Raw genomic sequence first — 20246 nt, 5'->3', positions numbered from 1 at the left:
CTCGGTGGCACAACCTATTACACAGTGCCCTAGTTGCTAAAATTGGCCAGTGTAGTAGGAATTAGGATTTATTAATGAAACTACAGAAGTACTCACGCTTCTAGAGAGTGAATTAAGCATGCAGTGTTAATTTGCACATCAAAACAAATTCAGTTTTGTGTGCAGTTATAGTAACTGCATGTGTAAATTAAACTCCTACTTTTGACTCTTAGGTCTCACAGTATAAAGTGGTGATTTTTATTTTTTTTTTTCCTACAAATAAAAATTTGGGATTGCAGATTTCTAATCCTTATTCCTGTGGCAGTGGTCTCCCCAGCACAGGGAAAATCAATTAACTTCTCTTGAGCTGGTGTTGTCTACCTGCAAAATAAGGGTTATATGGATTAAGTATGGACCAACCAGAGGAGCGATGTTTTGCTTCTGCTTGCAGGCTGCAGGAGCAGTCGGCAGAGACGATCGAAGCTCTGCATGCAGCTGGCATGAAGGTTTGGGTGCTGACGGGAGACAAGATGGAAACTGCCAAATCCACCTGCTACGCCTGCAGACTCTTCCAGACCAGCACTGAGCTGCTGGAGCTGACGGCGAAAACGGTGGGCGAGAGTGAAAGAAAGGAGGATCGGCTCCATGAGCTGCTGATGGAGTACCATAAAAAGCTGATTCAGGATGTTCCCAAAAACCGGGGAGGCCTGAAGAGGTAAGTGAGCAAGAGGACCCAGCCCGTGTGCATTCCGGATGCAGATGCAAAGTTTATAGAGAAATAGGACCATGTTGTGGCCTGGGGGACTCGCTGCTTGCAGGCATTGCAGCTGGCTGCTTCTTTTTGCTCGTCATCTCTAGTATTAGTTGGTTTTGAACTTAATTACACAGTTCCCTTAGTGAAGGGCACATGTTAAATCCAAGCTTTTTAAGATTGCTAAGCCCCCCAAAAGGGATGGGAAGAAGATTAATACAAAAGCAATTTCTTTTCCACTAAGATGATACAATCGGCTACTTTGATGACTTAAAGTCTGATTTTTATTTCAAATCTGGTCCTCGTTGTGTTGCAGAAGCTGGACGTTGAGCCAAGAATATGGCCTGATTATAGATGGCTCGACACTGTCGCTGATACTCAACCCTTCTCAGGACTCCAGTTCTAGTAATTACAAAAACATCTTTCTACAAATCTGCTTGAAGTGTACTGCAGTCCTCTGCTGCCGGATGGCTCCTTTGCAGAAAGCACAGGTATTTACTCTACTTTTAACTGACTGAAGCACATCATTAGGTGATGTGATGCACTTTTAATCCATTGGCTGGGACTTGACCTGGTCACTTCAATCTGCTGGGACTTCTCCAGGCTATGTGTAAGCCTTGTCTGAGCTTGAGTGTGGTGGAAACACAGCACTCTTTCAAATCTGAATGTAAAACCTTTGTTTAACATGTTTGCAGGAAGCCACAAACCCAAGCCAATTAGAAATAGACAAAACCCCCTGTTTGTTCATTTTTCCTTTCCAAATTTGTCAAGTGGAGTCTGTGACTTCCTCAAGCCAGCTGATGGTCTCCAAGCCTGATAAACAGCATGTTTCTTTCCCTCTTCCATGGGAGGGTTTCCTGCCCCCTGAAAGGTGTGAGAGGTCCCATCTTTTGGAGAGCAGGGTCTGGCAGAAGGAAAGGACAGGACGCTGCTGCCTGGGATTTGTTTTTAAACAGTGTCCTTCAGCCCTGTGCAGCTGGATCTTGGCTTTTGCTCTGGTTGGTGACTGCAAAGGAAATAACGAGGGCTTTTATTAATCTGAACTTTCCAGGTATTATTTTACTGCTGTAAAAGCCAGCTACTTGTTCTGGGGAGCTCGTGCAAGTGGGGCAGTGGGGGGTCTCTGGAGGATTTTTAACTGAATTCTTGGTTTCTGCTGCTATCCTTTTTTTAAAATCTTTTAGATTGTACGAATGGTGAAGAACACAAAAGGGAGCCCGATAACGCTCTCCATAGGGGATGGCGCAAATGATGTTAGTATGATTTTAGAAGCACATGTTGGAATAGGTAAGACCTTTGGAAACACCCGTCGGACACCTAAGACCTGTGTGCTGTTGCTGGGGCTCACTGTTGAGGCGCAGTCAGTATTTCTGATTGCACGTAGCTAAACTGATCCCACTAAAAAAATGTGTAAAGTCTGATGTTGCTTTCTTTGGAGCCAGGATTTGACTCCAGATAAATGCTTGGGATCGTCATATACTGCTCACCTTTGATAGTACCAAACTATAAACAGATATGATTGTGATAAACTGCAGATTGTGTTCAAAAACTCCATAGCCAAATTCAAGGTGGCAAAGGTTGCTGGCTGGTCAGAAAAAAAAAGGCATAAGTAGTAAACTGATGGGTAATTACTGGCAGTTGTTGCAAAGGCAGTGCAATGAAAATATCAGACTTTAATAGGACTAACTGGTCACCACTGCTAGTAACTCAATGCTGGGGACCCACACATGTTTCCTGGGGGCTGATGCTCAGTTATGCTGTGTCTGCCTTGTCTGTATGACTGACATCAGGCGGAAACTATCCTTTCTGCAGATTGGCATCAGAGATACGGGAATTACTGGAGATTTTTGTAATACCGCTAAAAAAGGGGCAATGGAAGAGAAAGGGCAGCCTCTTTATTTGGGGCTGTTGGAAATGCCATGGTGCCCTCTAATGAATGGGGTCCCAGTGCAGTTTGCTTGGATGTGGCTTTTGAGTGAACAAACCCGTCTTTCTTGAGCTCAGCTCTGCGGGGATGTCTCGGGAGGCTGAGCGTCTGCAGTGAAATAACTAGGCTGTGAGAGACGCGGGCAAGCCCATGGGGAAACCAATTCCTTATCTTTTATCAGCTTTGCTTAGACACTCTTCACCACACTCTCTTACATAGGAACTCAGACAGCAACCTAAATATAGCTTAAAAACTCCAGAGGCAGGTCTGAGTGTTGTGGAGCCAAAACCACGCTGAGCCTTGCAGCACGTTAGTGTTTTGCTCTCCTGAGGCACTCGAGAGGGAAATAGGGAAATACGGCCTTTCGCATGCCTTGAGACACTGAGTGACATGAACAAACCTAGTGGGTAGCATCATTCCAGATTACAGTCCCTTAGGGATTAACCCCTTGCCACGCTTCTGTCTCCAGGTATAAAAGGCAAAGAAGGACGGCAGGCTTCCAGAAACAGCGACTATGCTGTGCCAAAGTTTAAACATTTAAGAAAATTGCTACTAGCACATGGGCATTTATATTATGTGAGAATAGCACACCTTGTACAGTATTTCTTCTATAAGGTAAGGATGTGTGTGCAGCTTATTTCTTTGTTTATACTATGAATTTCTTTGACAATAGAAAAAAATAGTAAATGGGAAAAAAAATGTGTAGGACATTCTGTAGCTGTTTTCTTCCCTAAAACAGGCTGTGTCTCTGCTATGTGCCTGTCCATTGAAATGTGCTTGTCAATTGAAAACAGTGCTTACAGGGGAATGTGAGCATGACTTTCTTCCAGTGTCTTCTGCACATACTAGCTGCTCATTGGATTAGTTTTGTGCTTGGTAGAAAACAGTGCCCTACCTTGTCTGATACTGTAATATTAGACACTAATGTCTGATAACAGGAAAAATTATTTGGATTTAGATTGAAAAGTCAAGCGCTTTCCTGCTAACCATTTGTCTCTTGTTTTTCTAGAACCTTTGCTTCATTTTACCGCAGTTTTTATACCAGTTCTTCTGTGGATTCTCACAGCAGGTAACTTCCAGTAACATGTCTATAAAGCCAGGATAAAAAGCAATGAAGCACAATGAGGCTTTCTAGCAGAGACTTGGCTTTTGGCATCCTGTCCCTTCCTCACCTCGCTTCAGAGGACAGGAGGAACTGACCTTGTTGCTCAGCACCATGTCTGGAGCATAATATTTTTGAGACCCATAACTGAAAAGAAACCTGCTTTCTTTCCTTTCCCATCCACCACCCATAAACACAGGTGGACACCTTCCTAAAGTAGTGAGAGAGGGGTTTAGCTGGTTTGTCAGCACCTGATTTTTCTTGAGAAGATGTTTTCAGGCTTCCTGATCTTTTCTCCTCTGCTACATTTCCCCGCATGAAAGGTGTCTTTCAAAAAGAAGAACAGTTTGTTCTTTTATGACAGCCTTTTAAAAAAAAAGACACATGATGAGTGTCATCAGAGCCTTGTGTAGTCCCAGTGAGCGTCAGAGGGACAGCTCGTGTGGTGAGTGGGTTCGAGTGCTTGGAGATGAGAGCTTTCATTTTTGTGTCAACTCATGAGCTTTTGTGTCTATTTGGGCTCAAAAGTAACAGTGAGGAAGAGTAAATGATAGGAGATAATTCTCTGCTTGTCTCAGCAGAACCACTTGCTTTTTTTTTTCTTAAAAAAAGAAGCTATAATTCCTCTAAAACAGTCTAGTCTTTAGAGAGTCGCAGGAGACATCAAGTCATCAAGTGACAAGCTACAGAAAAGCTGTGATAAGGGCTGTTTAATCACGTTTTTCTGGAGAATGAGCTGGAGATGAGACCAGCCAGTTACGAAACTTCCCAGCAGTGGGAGCGGTGTCCTGGCCATGTAGCCTGCTGGTGCCTTGGCCCCCTGGCATCGCATGGAGCATGACCCCTATCAAATGAAACTGTCCTATGTGGCTATGACAAAGGGATGAATCTGTAGGGTATGTACGGAGGCAAGGGCTGGAAACTTTTAATCTCTTTGTGGGGAGACTTTTAAAGTGGAATTTCTGTCTCATTGTACCCTTTCTTCCTCTTTTAAGCCACTGTACGATGCTGCTTATCTTACCATGTACAACATCTGCTTCACATCACTACCTATCTTGGCTTACAGCCTCCTGGAGCAGCATATCAACATCGACACGCTGACCTCAGATCCTCAGCTGTATATGTAAGTAGCACCGGACTTGGGTAAGCCTCTGCACAACTTGGTTAACCACAGTTTAATTCTGTTGGTGCAGGAGCGTAAGCAGGTGTCCCTGCCCCATGTCAGTCATGGGGTTGCTGCGAACTGCAGAAAAAGCTGTTTCTGTCCCTGCTGGCTCTGATGCTGCTGCATTAGAGCTGAGCAATGTCCTATTTCTACTTATTTATGCTCTCTGACAGTATCTAGTCTAGCAAATTGCACTGCTGTGTCTCTATAAAAAAATAAACTGTAGGCGGAATTCTTCATCCTTAAGAAAAATCAAGCTGTGAGTGTGGTCAGACCATTCATTCATGTTAGCTTTGAGCTAGGCAGCATGAGCCAAGCACATGATAGAGCGTGTAATGGATGGAGGGGAGACCTAGCTTTCAGGAGAAAAAAGATCCATTCATTTTCAGAAAGACGAATGTTCCTGAAGCCCAGCTCAGACAGGTAGTTTCTCAGTTGGTCTAAATGGATACCCTCCCCCAGGCTTCCCCTCCACAGGCCAAATCCCCATGTCAGAGACTATTACTGGGGAACTCCGCTCAAAGTTTTCTGCCACATTGCCCACAGCAAGCCCAGCTTAAGAGGCGACTGCCTTTCTCTGCTTTGCTGGTCGCTTTCTCTCCTTTTGGTTGCAACTGAAGGGGGCTCCAACCTCCTGCAGAAACCAAGATGCTTCTATCTTCCTCCCACCCCTACCCTGCAGCCCTTCAGCGAGTACTAAGAGGCTTTTTTTGAGGAAGCCCCTCTTTGTGCATCACTGTTACAATTCCCTTGCCTGGCAGTAAGCTCAGTGCCGAGTTCACCTCTGTGGAGAGAGACCAGGTCGGGGCTGCTTTGGCCAGGGCTCTGTGCAAGCCCTGTTGCTGTTGTACAATGCTCCTCAGCTGTGCAGGAGCTGTGTGTGGCAAAACTGTGCTCGAGCCAAGAGCGATGCCTTTGCAGGGACAGAAAAGGAATTAGCAGGTGTCTAAAGGTACTGTGTGAAAGTTGCTTTAGGTATAGAAAAATCAGCAAATGCAGCAAGACCCGTAAGGCTAGGAAGGAGCTTGAGTGTTTTTGAAGTAAGCACTCAGGTCCGTGATTGATTAGACTTCTGTGTTCCTCCACTCGTATGGCAAAATGCCACCACATGTATTTTTAAACAAATTGGTAATTGAATATTGTGTGGCATAGACCAATAGCAGCAGGCCTCTGTGCATTCGCCTGGTGCGTTCTCTATCTCTGGGGTCTGTCCATTGAGGGAAAACAGATATAATTGTGCAGGCAGATAGCTTTAGTTTGAATATTCATGACTGTGCATGTGTTGTTGAATGCAGAATGACTGCTGTGCCTCTGCTGTATGAAGTGCTGAGTTGCTGCAGTGCAGATCTCTAGTCTGAGGCGCTGTAAAAAGCCTGTTTACGATGAGCACTGCAGGACATAAATGGGAATGCAAAACAGAGCTCGCAGTGAGGAAGTTGGTTGTGTTTTCTCTCCTTGCAATAAAACTCACTTAGTCTGGTTTATCCACGCTTCTTACTCATACCCAAATTGCAGTATGTTAGAGTATTGTCACTGCATCATCACGCATAGGATTCAGTAGGAATTTGTTTTGGAAACTGCAATTATAGGAGCCCAGCACCACGCTGGTTTGCAAGGCGCGTCTTGCTGAAAATGATGTATTGCTTTAATAGTTAGGAAGAAAAATGAGAAAAGAATGGGGATTTTTGGTTTTGCCATAAACATGCTTTTTTCCCCCATCAATCTTCAAAGTTTAAAGAAAGTAATTTGAAAAGATAATGATGCAGGAAACTTTTTTAACTCCCTCCTGCCCTGACGGCCACTCTCCACTCTCCAGGCTTTGCGTGCGGTCTGCGCAGAGCTCTACCCGTAGCGCATCAGTTTGCTGCTGCTGCCTCTGTGCCAGATCTCATCCTATATTCAGCCAAGAGCCTCCCGCTACAACCCCCATGTTAAAAACGCCCACCATGCAATTCAGGAGGTTATTTTCAGCCTGTGCAGAAAACCACCGCTTGCAGGAATGGGACTTGCAGAGCTTTTCTCAAAGAGGGAGTTTGTGCATTCAACAAAAAGAGGGAAACACCACGGATTTGCTGCATCCCCTATGGCTGCTCTTTAGCATTGCCCTGGTTTTAAAATTCAGCAGTTAATGTCAGATAGTGCGGGCAGTGCAGGGGCTGCGGGAGAGGCTCAGGACAGTGTTACAGCTGTTTGCTTTAGGCTGGCTTGGATTATAATGCAAGTTACCTAGAGGAGGACAAAACAAATTAATATGCTGAACCTCTTATGATTTATCGTGACCAGCAGCTGCATATGGCAAATGTTGTTTATGTCCTGTATGCTGGCAGATATTTATGTGTTTTACCTCCTTGTCTCCTACAGCAAGGGCTTGCTCCAAAGCCCGCTGATCACCTGGCTGCGAGAGGTTTTGCAGCGCATCCTAAATGTGACGGTGATGTTCTTGTTACTCCGTCTCTTGGCAGGAAGGTTTCAGATAATGCAATGCTGCAGTGGAGACCGTTCCTGTACTGGACCTTTCTGGGCGCCTTTGAAGGACTCGTGTTTTTCTTTGGGGTTTATTTTCTTTTTCAAAATTCATCATTGGAAGATAACGGAAAGGTAACACCACCAAAAAAAGAGAGAAAGATGAGCGTTTCTTTTGTGCACTGCCTCTTTTATGCGCCTGGCAGGGAATATCTACACGCTTAATCTGTGCGGTGTGTCTCGAGTCTTGTCCGATGGCATAGCCTTGCTTATGGTGTGATTCTGCAGCAAATGCTTGAAATAAAACGTTATCCAAATTGCCATGGAAACAGGGCAGAGCTGGTTATACTCAGTAGGTAAAATAACTAGTCTTACACACAGCTTTATTCAAACCTGGTGAGCTTTGCGCAGCACTCTTCCACTCTTCTGCGTAGTCCCAAGCATTGGCCCAAGGCAGAAGCAGTGTCCGTCCTTCCCACCAGCATGCTGCGTGAAATTTAGCACATGTTTGGCTGGTTACAAGCAACTGAATTAGCCCACCTTGATAAGATGCCGCTTGTTAGCGCAGACATGGTACAGGGCTGCTTGTGGGCTGCACCTGCTCCGGGGCGTGATTTCAGCCTCCCTCCTCCCTTTGCAAAGGGGGAAGGCTGGTGCTGGGGTTTCACTACTGTTTCAAAGCCAGCATAAGTTAGCACCGCTGTCAGAACGAGCAGGCTGTTCTTCTTCTCCCTGCTGTCTGCTTGCTTGTGCTTCTTGTGTCGGGACAAGCGCTTACATCACCACATGAGCGAGGTGTGGGAGCTGTCTGGGTTAACTTGCACAGAAAGGAGGGAAAAAGAAGAGATTGATTTTTTTTTTCTTTTTCCTTTTTTTTTTCCTTTTTGCCGGTTAACTGAGTACAGAACAAAGCATTAGCGCAGTGTGCCTGCCATGCGTGGTGGCCTGGGCTGTCTCAGGACCCTTTCCCCAAGGCGCAAAACTTCTCTACACCATCATGTGACCCTTGAAAATAGCTTAACTTTTTTTAGTGGCTAACACTTGGAGAAAAGCTGAAATTTATGTGTATATACGCATACATTGCATCGATGCCAATGTTTGTGGCCCCAGCTGTAAGTGGTCAAGCCCTGTATTGTAGATTCAGTGCTTTTCTGTATTTATAGCCATTCTGGCTGTATTTGAATAAAACATGAAGCACTGATATGTTCTGCAAATGCCTTGAGAGGTCAAGTCTATGTGGCACTAAAATAAGATCTGTGGTTATGTCCTGTTTTGTAAACACTTATGCCTGTAAGAACTGCTACCAGCAATTGTTCATAATATCCATGTATGTTTGATTGATTGACTCCTTTTTCGCTCCTATTGACTTTAATTTTTTTGCATTTTTTGAAAACTTTTACATTTCACTTTCTGTTTTAATGTATGCATTCAGATCTTGACAGCCTTTGGTAAGCATCCCTCCCATTCATTGCCATCATTTGGATTTATATACAGTATCTGCTTTTCTTTGTTGTGCATAGTCACTAGTATCCACAAACCAAACCAGATGAAAAAATACCCATTGGTGCGTTCTGCAAATGGGACTAAAACAAGACTATGAGCAGAGGTGTTGCAAGAAAGCAGAAACTGAGTAAATTACCAAGAAATCATGAAATACAGGTGGTCCAATGACTTGTATCCTTGATCGACATTGCTGTTAGTAGGAGGTTGTACCTGTCACTGTCCCAACTTTGGGTCACCCGTCCGTGTGGCACTGCATGGCACAGGGTAGCGTAGCGGGTGGCGAGTCTTGCGGGGTGCCCGGTGCCTCTCCGAGCATCAATCCCCCGTAGCAGTCGCTCCATCCCGTCCTTCCCCTCCGGTCCCTGCTTGCACCCCTGTCCTCATCATCGTTTCTGTGCCTCTCCAAGGAGATGGACCGAGACGCCTGTGGCAGTGTAACGTGTTTTTCAGGTTTTTGGGAATTGGACCTTTGGGACGATTGTTTTCACCGTGCTGGTGTTCACCGTCACCCTGAAGGTTAGGATCTTCCTTCCTTTTTTCAGTTGCTTATTGCAGTCATTTTCCAATGCGTGTGCATGTGCTGTAAAATCGGGCAGTAAATGTGTTAAAGATGAAGTTTCTATGAATGTTTCCCACCACACTTAAATCCTCTCCTCTTCCATAGAGGCAAAACTTGCTTATTGACCACTGTCCTTTGTGTAGTCTGTGGTCTGTATTCCTGGGCTGTGCTGGTCTATAAGCGTTTATGTTTTGGTTAAATAGTTTTCCTATTTTTTGCCCTCTTTTGAGAACTCCAGTTGGTTTTGGTTGACTTTTCCCCATGCTTTCACCCCTTGGCAGTCAGTTCCAGCAAGAGGAGAGGGACAATAGAGAACTTGGGTTTGTCCACCTCGTTTCAGCTACCCCTGAGCACCAGAGGGATAAAACAAAAGCACATCTGTCAAATAATAAGAGCAAATCTGTTCTGTTTCACAGAGCTTTCCAGAAAGAACAGTTTGCATAAGACCTTACAAAAGGTCTGTTATGTTTGGTTGAGGACAGCAGGTGGTGGCAGGAGGCAATTTTACAGTCCTTGTAACCTTTAGACATTTCTTCCCTGTAGCATCAGAGGTTGCATCAAATTTATTCTATTAAAAAGTGTCAGTTACAATTAGAAACTCACTGTTTCCCTGTTGACATCCCTGCGCCAACCTGTAGATACTGAAAACATTTTCCCTGGTGCTCATATGCGGAGGGGTAGCTGTTAGGAGAACCTTCAACCTTACTGTAAAAGCAGTCTGAAATTTCATATAAATACAGTCAAATACACTCTGCATCTAATGCCTGTTTTGTCTCTTTTTTTTTTTTTTTATTCACACAGCTAGCATTAGATACCCGATTCTGGACGTGGATGAACCACTTTGTGATTTGGGGCTCCCTTGCCTTCTACGTGTTTTTCTCATTCTTTTGGGGAGGAGTCATTTGGCAAGTATCTTCTTTTCACGGTGCTTTCTTAGGGGAATGCCCGGCACTGGCTTTGCAGGGGATTAAGCTGCAGCAACCCCTTGTTTGGGCTATCCAGAGATTTAAGGATGGCAAGGTGTGTGCAACCATGCTCCTTTCTCTACCGGGGAGGGAAGGGATATCTCCATCCAATGCCTACTAAAAGCCAATGCTGGAAGAGGGCTGCTGCGTGATGTTCGAAGAGGTCTGACAGCCTGATCGCCATCCAGGGTGCTCGGCTTTGGTAAGAGGTGGTTTGCTTTTCTGCCTGCAGGGTCATTTCTGGTGCTGAGGCCCTTGTCTTTGTTGGGAGGTTCTGGGGTAAATATTTCAGGATCTGTTTGTGCATGTGGATGGAAAAGGAATGGGTGGAAAGAAACCCAGTGATACAGAAGGAAGGAGCAGACGAGGCAGATGGCAAAGCAAGAGGACCCAGCACTCTGGGGCAGCTTAAGAAGAAGAAATAAGCAGGAGAAAGCACAGATCCTGCTACTGAAATCCTGGATCTGAGTAGGAGAAGAAACTCTCATTGATTTGAGTGCAACCAGCATTTTAGGCTTAATGTCTTGCAAAAGCAGGCAAGCAATAGTATATTACAAATATTATTTTTCTGTTTCCCATGCTGGAGTAGATGTTCATGTTGACGTTTACAGTATCTCCCATTTTACAGCTTTGCTTTCCCATGGGCTAGTGCCACGGGTTATTGGCTAGATCCTTGACCCAGCAGCCTGCTAATAAAGATGTGGAACGGATGTAAATATTTTAATTGAGGGTCCCAGGCTTTGTTTAACTCTTCAGTGTTCCTAACCAACAGATACAGATCTGTGATCTAGCCAGATCTCTCTGCTGAAATGTGTGTTTTCTCCTGGTGTGTTTAACTTGCATAGCTCAATATTTTTGAGTTAATGCTAAGCAACAACTGCTTTGGGATCCTTGTCATCAGTTATTTGAGGCATTTTTCACAAGCATCTGTCAGTTCCCCTCCATCAAGGGAGGGAGGAAGAAGCAAATAACCTATTGGGACTAGGAGTCTCTGGATTTCCACCATCAAAAACAAACCAGAAGCTATAGCAAAGTCCAAAGTTGAAATAAAATTATGTGGGTTTTAATAAGGTGAATAATTTTTCTCTCAGTGATAGTAGCAAAATTCAAACTACTCCCCGTCCCAAAGTGAAACAGATGTGGAAGATGCAAAATACATCCTGTAAGGTGACAGGACAGTCCTCCAGGACTAGCACAGTTGAAGACAGGAGATGTGTTGGGAGAAGGATGGACAGTGTGTTTCTGCAGGCTGTATCCATCTCCATCTGAAAGGGAGGCATTACTGGTAATAGTTTGATCTGAATCTGCCTTTGATTCTCACCTTCTTGGGAAATTTGTGTTAACCAGAATTTATGTGTATCCTTTCTTTTTCAGGCCTTTCCTGAAGCAGCAAAGAATGTATTTTGTATTTGCCCATATGCTGACTTCTGTTTCCACGTGGTTGGCAATAATCCTCCTGATCTTTATCAGCCTTTTCCCAGAAATTCTTCTAATAGTTTTAAAAAATATAAAAGAGAAAAATCATCAGGTAAGGAACAAGATGGTGTATCACACTGTATTTTTAGGAAGATCTCTCTTAATCTTAAGCACGAGATGAACCCGTAACAGTACCGTGTACCACTTGCATCTTGAGGAAGGCTTTCTAGAGCCTCATCTTGCTCTTTCATATGCCAGAAATGTCAAGAAGCTCATCTAAAAATACTGCCTAGATTTGTAGTGAGGAGAGACTCAACCCGTGCCTTTCCTTAGTTGCCTTCACTGGATAGAAACCTGTCCTCTCTTATAAAAGTACAGTAACCTTTTTCCAACCTGAACTGATCATCAAACCCACCATATCGTGTCCTGAAAAAAAGCTGCTTCTTTTTTATGTCAAAGAAGATGTCCACGATGTTCCCCTTGGGTATGGTCTCAGGTGCTGGTGCAGGGGGAACAGGGTCAAGGCTTGTCACATCTGCCCACCCCCCTTAATAACCGAGAGCTCGTACCATGGCGTTAGCCCGCAGTGTCTAGCTCTCCTTGAAAGCTGTTAAGAAACCCGACAACTTCCCTCCACTGCTGGGGAGGAGGGCTTGTTTTTTAGAAGTGTAAACCATCTCTGAAACGTTTTCTTTGTCACTCCTGCAAATGGTGAATGCCGGCGCTGCCAGGCTCACGACTCGCACCGTGCCAAAACGCCCGCCCTGCCCCTTGCTCTCTGCTTGCCCAGAGGTGCCGAACACCCCTGCAGCACCGTCCCCCACCCCGGGCAGCCCCTGCTCACCCTCCGCCACTGCCTGCTTCTTCCCTCCCTCCTGCAGCCCCTCTCTTTCCCCCTCCAACATCAGCAAGTCCTGCCTCGGGTCAGCACACGGCGTATTGCCAGCTGGCCCCAGCCTCTGGCCATCACGTTTGCACGTCCTTGGGGCACGGCCGAAGGGACAGGGGCCAGCGCTGCTGGCACGGGGTCACCCCCCCACCCCGTCCATACCCAGCAGATGCTGGCAGACTGGGTTTGGCCAGGGTGCCAGGGTGGCCAGAGCCAGCCATCGCTTTGCCCGGTGGCACGGCTGCAGGATTTGGCCAGCGCAGAGGTAGCAGCAGTGTGCAGAAGTGGCTTCTGCTGTGCCCTGGACCAGCAGCGTGGTACTGGCAGACTGGTGCTCAGCTGGTCCGACTGTGTCCCAGGAAACCATGGGATGACCTTCCCAATACTGAGATTCAGACCAGGCTTCTCTCCTTGAAGCTCTGGTATCCCATGAGGTTGCAGTGTGCTTTCCTCACCTGGGATAACTTGTTATCTTTGGTCCTTATTTATAAATGATTATTATCTCAATTAAAAAAAAAATAAAAAATCCAATGAAGTAGTAAAGGTTTTCCTCTCCCATAACATTTGAAATACAATTTTGGCACAGTATCAGTGAAGTAAAACACGTGTCTGCAAGAAAAAAAAAACAAAACACCAGAAACCCAAACCATTAAAGTTGAAAGCAAGAGAGATTGTAAAAGAAGTATGGTTGAATTCTTTGAGGCTTCATGTAATTTATTCCAGTTAAGTATGATTTAATAGTTTCTAGCTTGACACCCCTATTGAATAGGTTGGGAGCAAGTTGCTTTCAACTGTGGACATAGGACAACAGTTCAAGGACAGTGACCTGGCACGGTGACCTGGGGGTTTCTGAGCCCCAGCTCAGCTCCCCTGAGAGGTGACCCATTTTTGCCTTCAGCTGTTGGCTAGAAGATCCATTCCCCCCTGCAATACTTGGTTTCAAGAGTGCTTTATATGCATTAAAAAAAGGCTCTTGTGAAATCGTTTAGCAAAGCAAAGTGAGTCTCAACTAGGAAAAGTCTCTTCATATGTGCATACCAAACTAGACACAGGCTGAGCCATATTTAAATGTACATTTTGAGTAAGAGCTTTATGAAGTGCCTGAAGCAGATACCAGCTTTAGATGTCTGTGTCAGCGGTCAGACACTGAAGTGAGTCACCTAATTTGTAAAGGCATCTAAGACCAGGTAGATGATTTCAGATCTAGACCCTTTCTGAGAATCCTGACCTTAATATTAAAAAAACACCAAACATCAGTTTCCCAGGGGGAGCATTAAATTAAAAACAAGATTAGGGATGGTATTTAGGTGCCTGAACCCCTGCCTTGAGAGATGAGGGTCCCTTCTGGAAGGGGGGGGATGGACTGAGGCCAGGTCGATGGGCGTTTGCCCTTGACCTCAACGGGACCAGGTTTCAGCCCAAGTTCCCTATAACCCAGCCTGTCAGCTCTGCTCAGTCTTTTTTAAATTTTCTGTGTGGAAATGCTTTGGTGTTTTTTGGTTTGGTGTTTTGGTTGTGTTGTTTTTTTTAACCTGCAAGGCGCATTTGTGTTTTCCTTGGTTTCTGCCTTTCTCTTTCTTGTACTGCAATTTTCTGTCTCTTGTGCTGTTGTGAACTAGGTAACGAAGCGCCTTCCTTCCTCAGGAACATCCACTATCTTCATGCTTTCTCAAACTTCCAGCAATCACAGCTTTTCTTGGAGTGAATAAGGTGATTTCCTTTCTGAGTCACTATGTGTTGCTTGCTCTATTGCTTTTTTCCTCCTTCTAACGCCTAACTCCTGAAAACCCCTGTTTAGATTTGCTGACCCAGCAGAGCCCTGCTTCCCCCCCCACCACTCCTCTTGCTTTAATTTAAATCTTTTGCTTAAATATTTCATCTGTCTCTTCCCCTTTGGTCTCCTGCCGCACCTCAGGTGGGTGAGCTGGTCGTGCTGGCGATGTCCAAGTGAGGTGGACGCAGCCGGTGCTGGTTACACTCTCCTTCCCCGCTGTAGTTTTGTGTGTTTACGGACCAGATACAAACTTCTCTAGAGCGTGGGACAAAGTGGACTCCATTTTAATCATCTTCTGGATGGCTTGGCAAACAGCTCAGGCTTGTTTGATCTAGGAGGAGCTCCCCAAGTGCCCGTCTTGCCCAGTCCATCCCACGTGTTAGTGCTACCAGTGCTGTTTGTACAAGTGAATAAGCCACTGCATGCAACCCTCCCAACAAGGGATGGTCTTGGACTTGCCCACTGTGGGGATGGCGGGGCTACCCCACAGCCCAGTGCCTTGAAAACATGTCTCTAGCATTTGGTTTCACTGCAGATCTCCACTATTACTCGCTATTTGAAAAATACCAGTTATGTGGAGATCAAGGATGGCTTCCTCCTCCCTCGAAAGCACCTGTAGCATAAACCCCCAAGCCTGAAGTTAACCATTTCAGGAACCAGGGCTGGTTTCTGAATACCCTCCGTGCCTCTTGCACTGCAAAACCCAGCCAGTATTAATCACCGTGGTATCTAGGGAGTATGTATTGCTGCATCCCTTATGATAGGACTCAGCTGTAAAAAGGTGTGTGGGGGTGTCTGTGTGTCTTACGTTGTTTGACCATTAGGCAGGGGCAAGTGTCACGTGTGCTATAAGTCTCTTTGCCTCGCTGTTGCAGAGCAGCAGGAAGGCACCTGATTCATTGTCGGCCAGACCTTCTGTCAGACCACTTCTTTTAAGAACATTCTCAGATGAGTCTAATGTGTTGTAACAGGTACCCTGTCCGAAGGAGTTGGGATGGTTTTAAAAGGCATCGATTAACCAAATGTAACCTCTCCAAATCAATTAAACTGTGGTTCTTGTAATCCTCTTGACTATCGGTGTGGGGCACCTGTCCTTGTGGAATGGAGATGCAATGCTTGGGATGCATTTTAATTTGGGGACGTTGTCCTATCCAACCTCTTCAGAATCCCGTGTGTGTACAGATTCTCTCAAACTGAAATATTTTGCAGTATGTAAACAAATATTTCAATATAACTGATATTTTAGTCTAATGTTAACAGAAAATTTAATCTGAGAATGCAGTGAATCGTGCTAACAGTGCTTATAAAAGCTAACGCTAATGTATTTACAGTGAAGTATTCAAATCTCAGCTATTAAAATGATTCCAGTATTGCATCTGTATTGTACCAAAATATCTTTTTCTAGGGTGCATGCTCTTCTGTCAGATAGAAATAAGTACATTTTAATTCATCTGCATAGATTGAAACTAAATGTGTGTACTTGTCTATGTATGTCAACATACAGTACAGCAGGCATGTCTCTGTGTCCGTATGTATATACGCATACAGAGAGCATCCTAGCACAAGTTTACTTGATTTTAAACATTGTAGTAAGCCGATAGCAGAATAAAAAAGTAAAAGTGCCTAATTAAATTCACAATTTCACTTTTAGTAAGATGTTACATAGCTTTGTGGTGTCTGCTGCAAACACAAAACTGCCAATTCTCTGCAAATCTCTCCTACCTTTGTACCCACACCTGCTTCTAAAGAAATCATTTTAATCGGAATGGCAGGTCCAACAGCCAGGCTTGCCAGAGCTCCAAATGTATCTGGCATAAATCCGGGTTTCTGCTTGCCTGGGCGTTGCTGGCAAGCCGAGTGGCTGTTCCTTCCCTGCAGACGTTAGGTGGTGCTCTCCACTACCATATACTGGTGCAGACTGGTGCAGGAAGTGGCTGGACTGGGGCAGAATGGAAGCCGCAGGGGACAGCGAAGCAGATGCTGCTTTTAGACTTTATATGGCATTTTGCAGATTATGCAAATTAATTTATCATCTTATTATTTGTTCCTTGGTTGTGAATGAAATTTGGCACTTTTATCGTGGTCTAATCATTCTTCTTCTATAAAATGTTAAGTATTTTTTCTAAAAATAGTAGAGAAAATGCTTTCTGAGTTTGGGAATGTAATAATTGCAATACATGTGCATTTTTCCTTCTGATTTTTGCAGACTGACCCCTTTGATCTGCCTATGTTAGTCTCATACAAACGTATAGAGAATGGTTATGTGAAGACTGAAGATGCTGTTACTAATCTGGCAGAAACATATCCTCTCAGGATACTTTAAAGTGCTCCACACAAACACTGCGTATTGTCACGCTGTAGGAAAAAACCATGGTTTTAACCTAACAGTTCTTTTTAGTATTGCCAAGTACAGTAAGCAGCCATGCTGATAAAGCAGTAGCCAGGGCACTGGCCCCACGGTACCTGTTTGTCTTCGGGCTTGTGGCTTCCCCACCCCTCCCCAAAAAAATTCTGCAGAATTCGACGTTGTTGGAGGCTGAGAAAGCATCTTTAGGAATTCATTCAAAACAGCATGAATTGAAGTGCAAGAGAGCAATGCCAGCCCCATTTCACATGGGGGCTTCCTCTGCCCGCTGCAGATCTGTCCAAGAGCAGCAGAGAGCTGCTGAAGTCTCTTGCTCTGCCTGACCAAAGAAGTAGCACAGACTTTAAACCCCAAACCAGCCCCTTCCAGCTCCCCAAAGGCACCGGGGAAAGCAAGCCTGCTCCTCTCAACGCAGAAGGCTGGATGCAGCCCTGCGAGCATCTCTGGTGGTGCTGGGGCTGCGACCCCGCGGCGGTGGGCTGCCCCCTCCCAGCATTGGGTTGCCAGACGCGTGCGGCAGAAATACTTGAAAACTCGGGAGAAATCTTCGCCGACGGTGCAAAGCCTTCAGTCGCGTATCCCTCCTCTGGGTACGGCTGGAAGCGGTCTGCGTTCCCTCCGCAGCAGTGGTATCCGTGCGGAGACCCGCGGTGCTGGGAAGCGCCTGAGCATCCTCCCGCAGCCGGTTTGCTGGTGGGTTTATTCCTGATGGAGCGTGAAGAGAAGGTCATTTTCCCTCGTGTTGCGGCTGTTGGCGATGGAAGGAAGCTTTTGTGGGGGAGGAAAGAATCTCAAAAGTTGGGCTGTGCCAGACTTTCAGCCGTTTTGCCCGGGTTCCTGTGGTTGTGCTTACGTTACTGCGCTGTGCAGTTGCTTCAACACTTTAAAGGCCTGAGTGACAGTGTGGTCCTTGGATGATCCCAGGGACACGGGCTGTGCCTGTAAACTTGCAGGCATATAAAACTGCATCTTGAGTTATTTGCACTAAGAAAAAAGAAGCCGGTTTAAAAATAAAAGGAAAACAGGAACCTGATTTCATTTTACACTTTATTTCGTTTTTAAATTGGCATGTTCTTTTTAAATCTACCTGTACCACGGTCATGGGAACTTTTCTCTTTAGGTTGCACACAGCAGAGGTGAGATGCCTGACTCTCGGTAATTTTTTTTTTCTCTGATACTTCATATGTGGAAAAAGCAGCTTTTTTTGTTGCGTTAAGTCATAAGCAGTGACGGAGCACCCTGTGTGCCACCGCTGTCTGGTGTGAAGGTCCCCCTCCTGCTGACTGCCCCTGGCCCTGGCGCTCTGCAGAGCGGTGCAGAGGAACTACTGTGAGAAGCGTTTAAGTCTCATTTCAGAAGTAATGAGTTCTACGCTGTGGCTGGGTTTGGCTCCCGCTTGCTCAGGCTTTGTGTCATTTACAGGCAAAGAAACAACAACTTGGGACTAGACAGAACATTCCCTTCATCAAATTTTGCTAACGGCGGACTATTAATTTTCAGAAGAATCGAATCTTGCTTTTTGGCTGCCACCCCTGAGGTCTGTCTTCGACTCTGGTGGAAGCAGGACACGGATCAGCTGCAGGCAAATTCTAGCGTGCATCATTAAGGACTTTGTGATGGGCCTTACCCAAGTGGGAAAGGGGTGTGTGCAGTCCCTATGGCCGGTGGCTGCTCTTATATCACCCAGCATGGGAGGGGACGTATGGACAGGACCACTGTATTATATACGCTGCACTGGCCTCAACGCAAGTGGTGTGTGTTAGCACCGTGTTAGCAACCGCGGCTCGACTCCTTGCTGCATGCAAGTAAGGAGCTGCACTTCCAGCATGTGTCCCATGGGCAAAGCTTTTTTTTTTCTTCTTTTTTTTTTTTCTCCCCTTTTCCTAGTTCATTTCATGGACCTAGAATTCAACTTGCAGACCTTGTCCCATTCTCAACTTTTCTTGCTGAAATGTGGTGCCTACAGATCGAGTATGCGATGAATACAATGAAGATATGCTCTATATGCCAAATCTAACCTTTCTCCTTAAATATACAGTTGCTGACGTGTTTACATAACCTTTAAAATGCGGGCACTGAAATGCCTAATTCCTGTGATTCAAAACCATTCCGAGCCCAAATGGTCCCAAGCCTGACACCTTGCTTCTCGGTTTGTTTTGTGTCCTACTCTACTCTTAGGGTCAAAGTCTGTTCCTGTGAAATTCAGCTGGAGGTTTTGCTGGTGACATCAGTGGGAACAGAGCAAAGCTTGCCATGTGTGTGTGAGCTGTCTGAATAAAGCCACTTAAACGGGCTAATTGCTGGAGTCTGTTTTAAGATGGAGCCTTCTAAGAACCCAATCTTCCCATTTCCAAGTGTCCTGTCTCAGGATGGAGCAAGCCATTGCAATAGCTGTACATTCAAACCCAAGGCACGCATGGCTGAAAAGCGGGTTGGAATTCACGTGACGTGTCTTGAATAGCGGCTCTTTGGGGAAAATGCAGGTTTTCTTGAGCTTGGATCTTCAGCTAGTGCACTGGTGTAGCGCTGGGGATGCCAGGACAGCCGGGCTGCCCTGGACCTGCAGAAGAGCTGATCCACATCATTCAGCAATGCCAGAAGTGAAATTCCTATTGCTGTGGATGAGTGGTGAAATCAGGGGAAACAGGAGACCCCTTCTGGGGTTAGAAGGGAAGAAAAAGCGGTGGTAGTAACTGTAAGGTATAAGCCAGCAGGATGCTGAAGTGGCAGTAATCCGACAGTGATGCTGTGGTTGTTATTCATGTACCATAATACACGCTGCACTGTGACAGTGCTCGTTAGTCAGCTAAAAGATCAGTACAGGCTTATCGGTGGAAAAACTTGAAGGAAAAAAGGCTGGGTTTTTTCATAATAATTCGTTGAAGTTTAATCACTGGCTAGTGACACTGAAAGATAAGAAAAGTAATTAAGATTCCCTCTAAAACTGTTATGCGATAATGGAGGAACTTGGTGTAGTCATAGCTACTTTTCGAAAACTAATCCTAATCGTTATGAGAATATTATAAATGACTTGGAATTGCGTAAAAGCTTAAAATTGAATTTGTATACACACAGTTGAAAAACTTACCTAGTACTGCACCATTTATCCAATTTCCCAGCTACAGATTTTTTTTAAAAAACATGTAGTATATAGAAAGTGTAAATTATATACAGGCAATGAGAAGATACATTTTCAGCTTCTTGTAAAAAAAAAAAAAAGGACTGCAACCTTACATTTTTTTCACTTAAATGCAATTTTATACATTTATGTTGCTTTATATAAAAGAAATTGAATGTGAATGTTACCTTTTATGAATGCAACTTGCTCTTTTTTCATTACAGAAACTTTTGTTTGAAGTAATCAATAAACTTTGGTATGTTGTTCTGA

The 20246-nt window shown here is 45.0% G+C and overlaps 1 protein-coding gene across 7 annotated transcripts in view; it reads left to right on the top strand.

Annotated features, from left to right (window-relative positions):
* Positions 1 to 20246, top strand: part of ATP11C (ATPase phospholipid transporting 11C (ATP11C blood group)) — a 58724-nt gene extending 38478 nt beyond the window's left edge. Inside the window, exons 19-31 of one of the 7 annotated variants that reach the window (XR_012654017.1) lie at positions 431 to 694; positions 1047 to 1221; positions 1915 to 2017; positions 3127 to 3272; positions 3667 to 3726; positions 4755 to 4882; positions 7387 to 7522; positions 9341 to 9406; positions 10251 to 10354; positions 11789 to 11942; positions 14339 to 14429; positions 15369 to 15464; positions 16700 to 16721. Coding sequence is in view for 5 of the 7 variants with exons in the window: in XM_075054427.1 (XP_074910528.1) it covers positions 431 to 694; positions 1047 to 1221; positions 1915 to 2017; positions 3127 to 3272; positions 3667 to 3726; positions 4755 to 4882; positions 7387 to 7522; positions 9341 to 9406; positions 10251 to 10354; positions 11789 to 11942; positions 16700 to 16816 (1453 nt within the window). In the remaining 2 variants the exon portion in view is untranslated. Of the gene's footprint in view, positions 1 to 430; positions 695 to 1046; positions 1222 to 1914; positions 2018 to 3126; positions 3273 to 3666; positions 3727 to 4754; positions 4883 to 7285; positions 7523 to 9340; positions 9407 to 10250; positions 10355 to 11788; positions 11943 to 14338; positions 14430 to 15368 lie in introns of those variants that run through there. The other 6 variants (XM_075054429.1, XM_075054431.1, XM_075054430.1 and 3 more) reach the window with 6 other exon arrangements.

The sequence above is a fragment of the Buteo buteo genome, chromosome 22 (genome assembly GCF_964188355.1).
Source record: "Buteo buteo chromosome 22, bButBut1.hap1.1, whole genome shotgun sequence".
Taxonomy (NCBI): Eukaryota; Metazoa; Chordata; class Aves; order Accipitriformes; family Accipitridae; genus Buteo; species Buteo buteo.
This window is presented reverse-complemented; position numbering and strand designations above follow the sequence as displayed.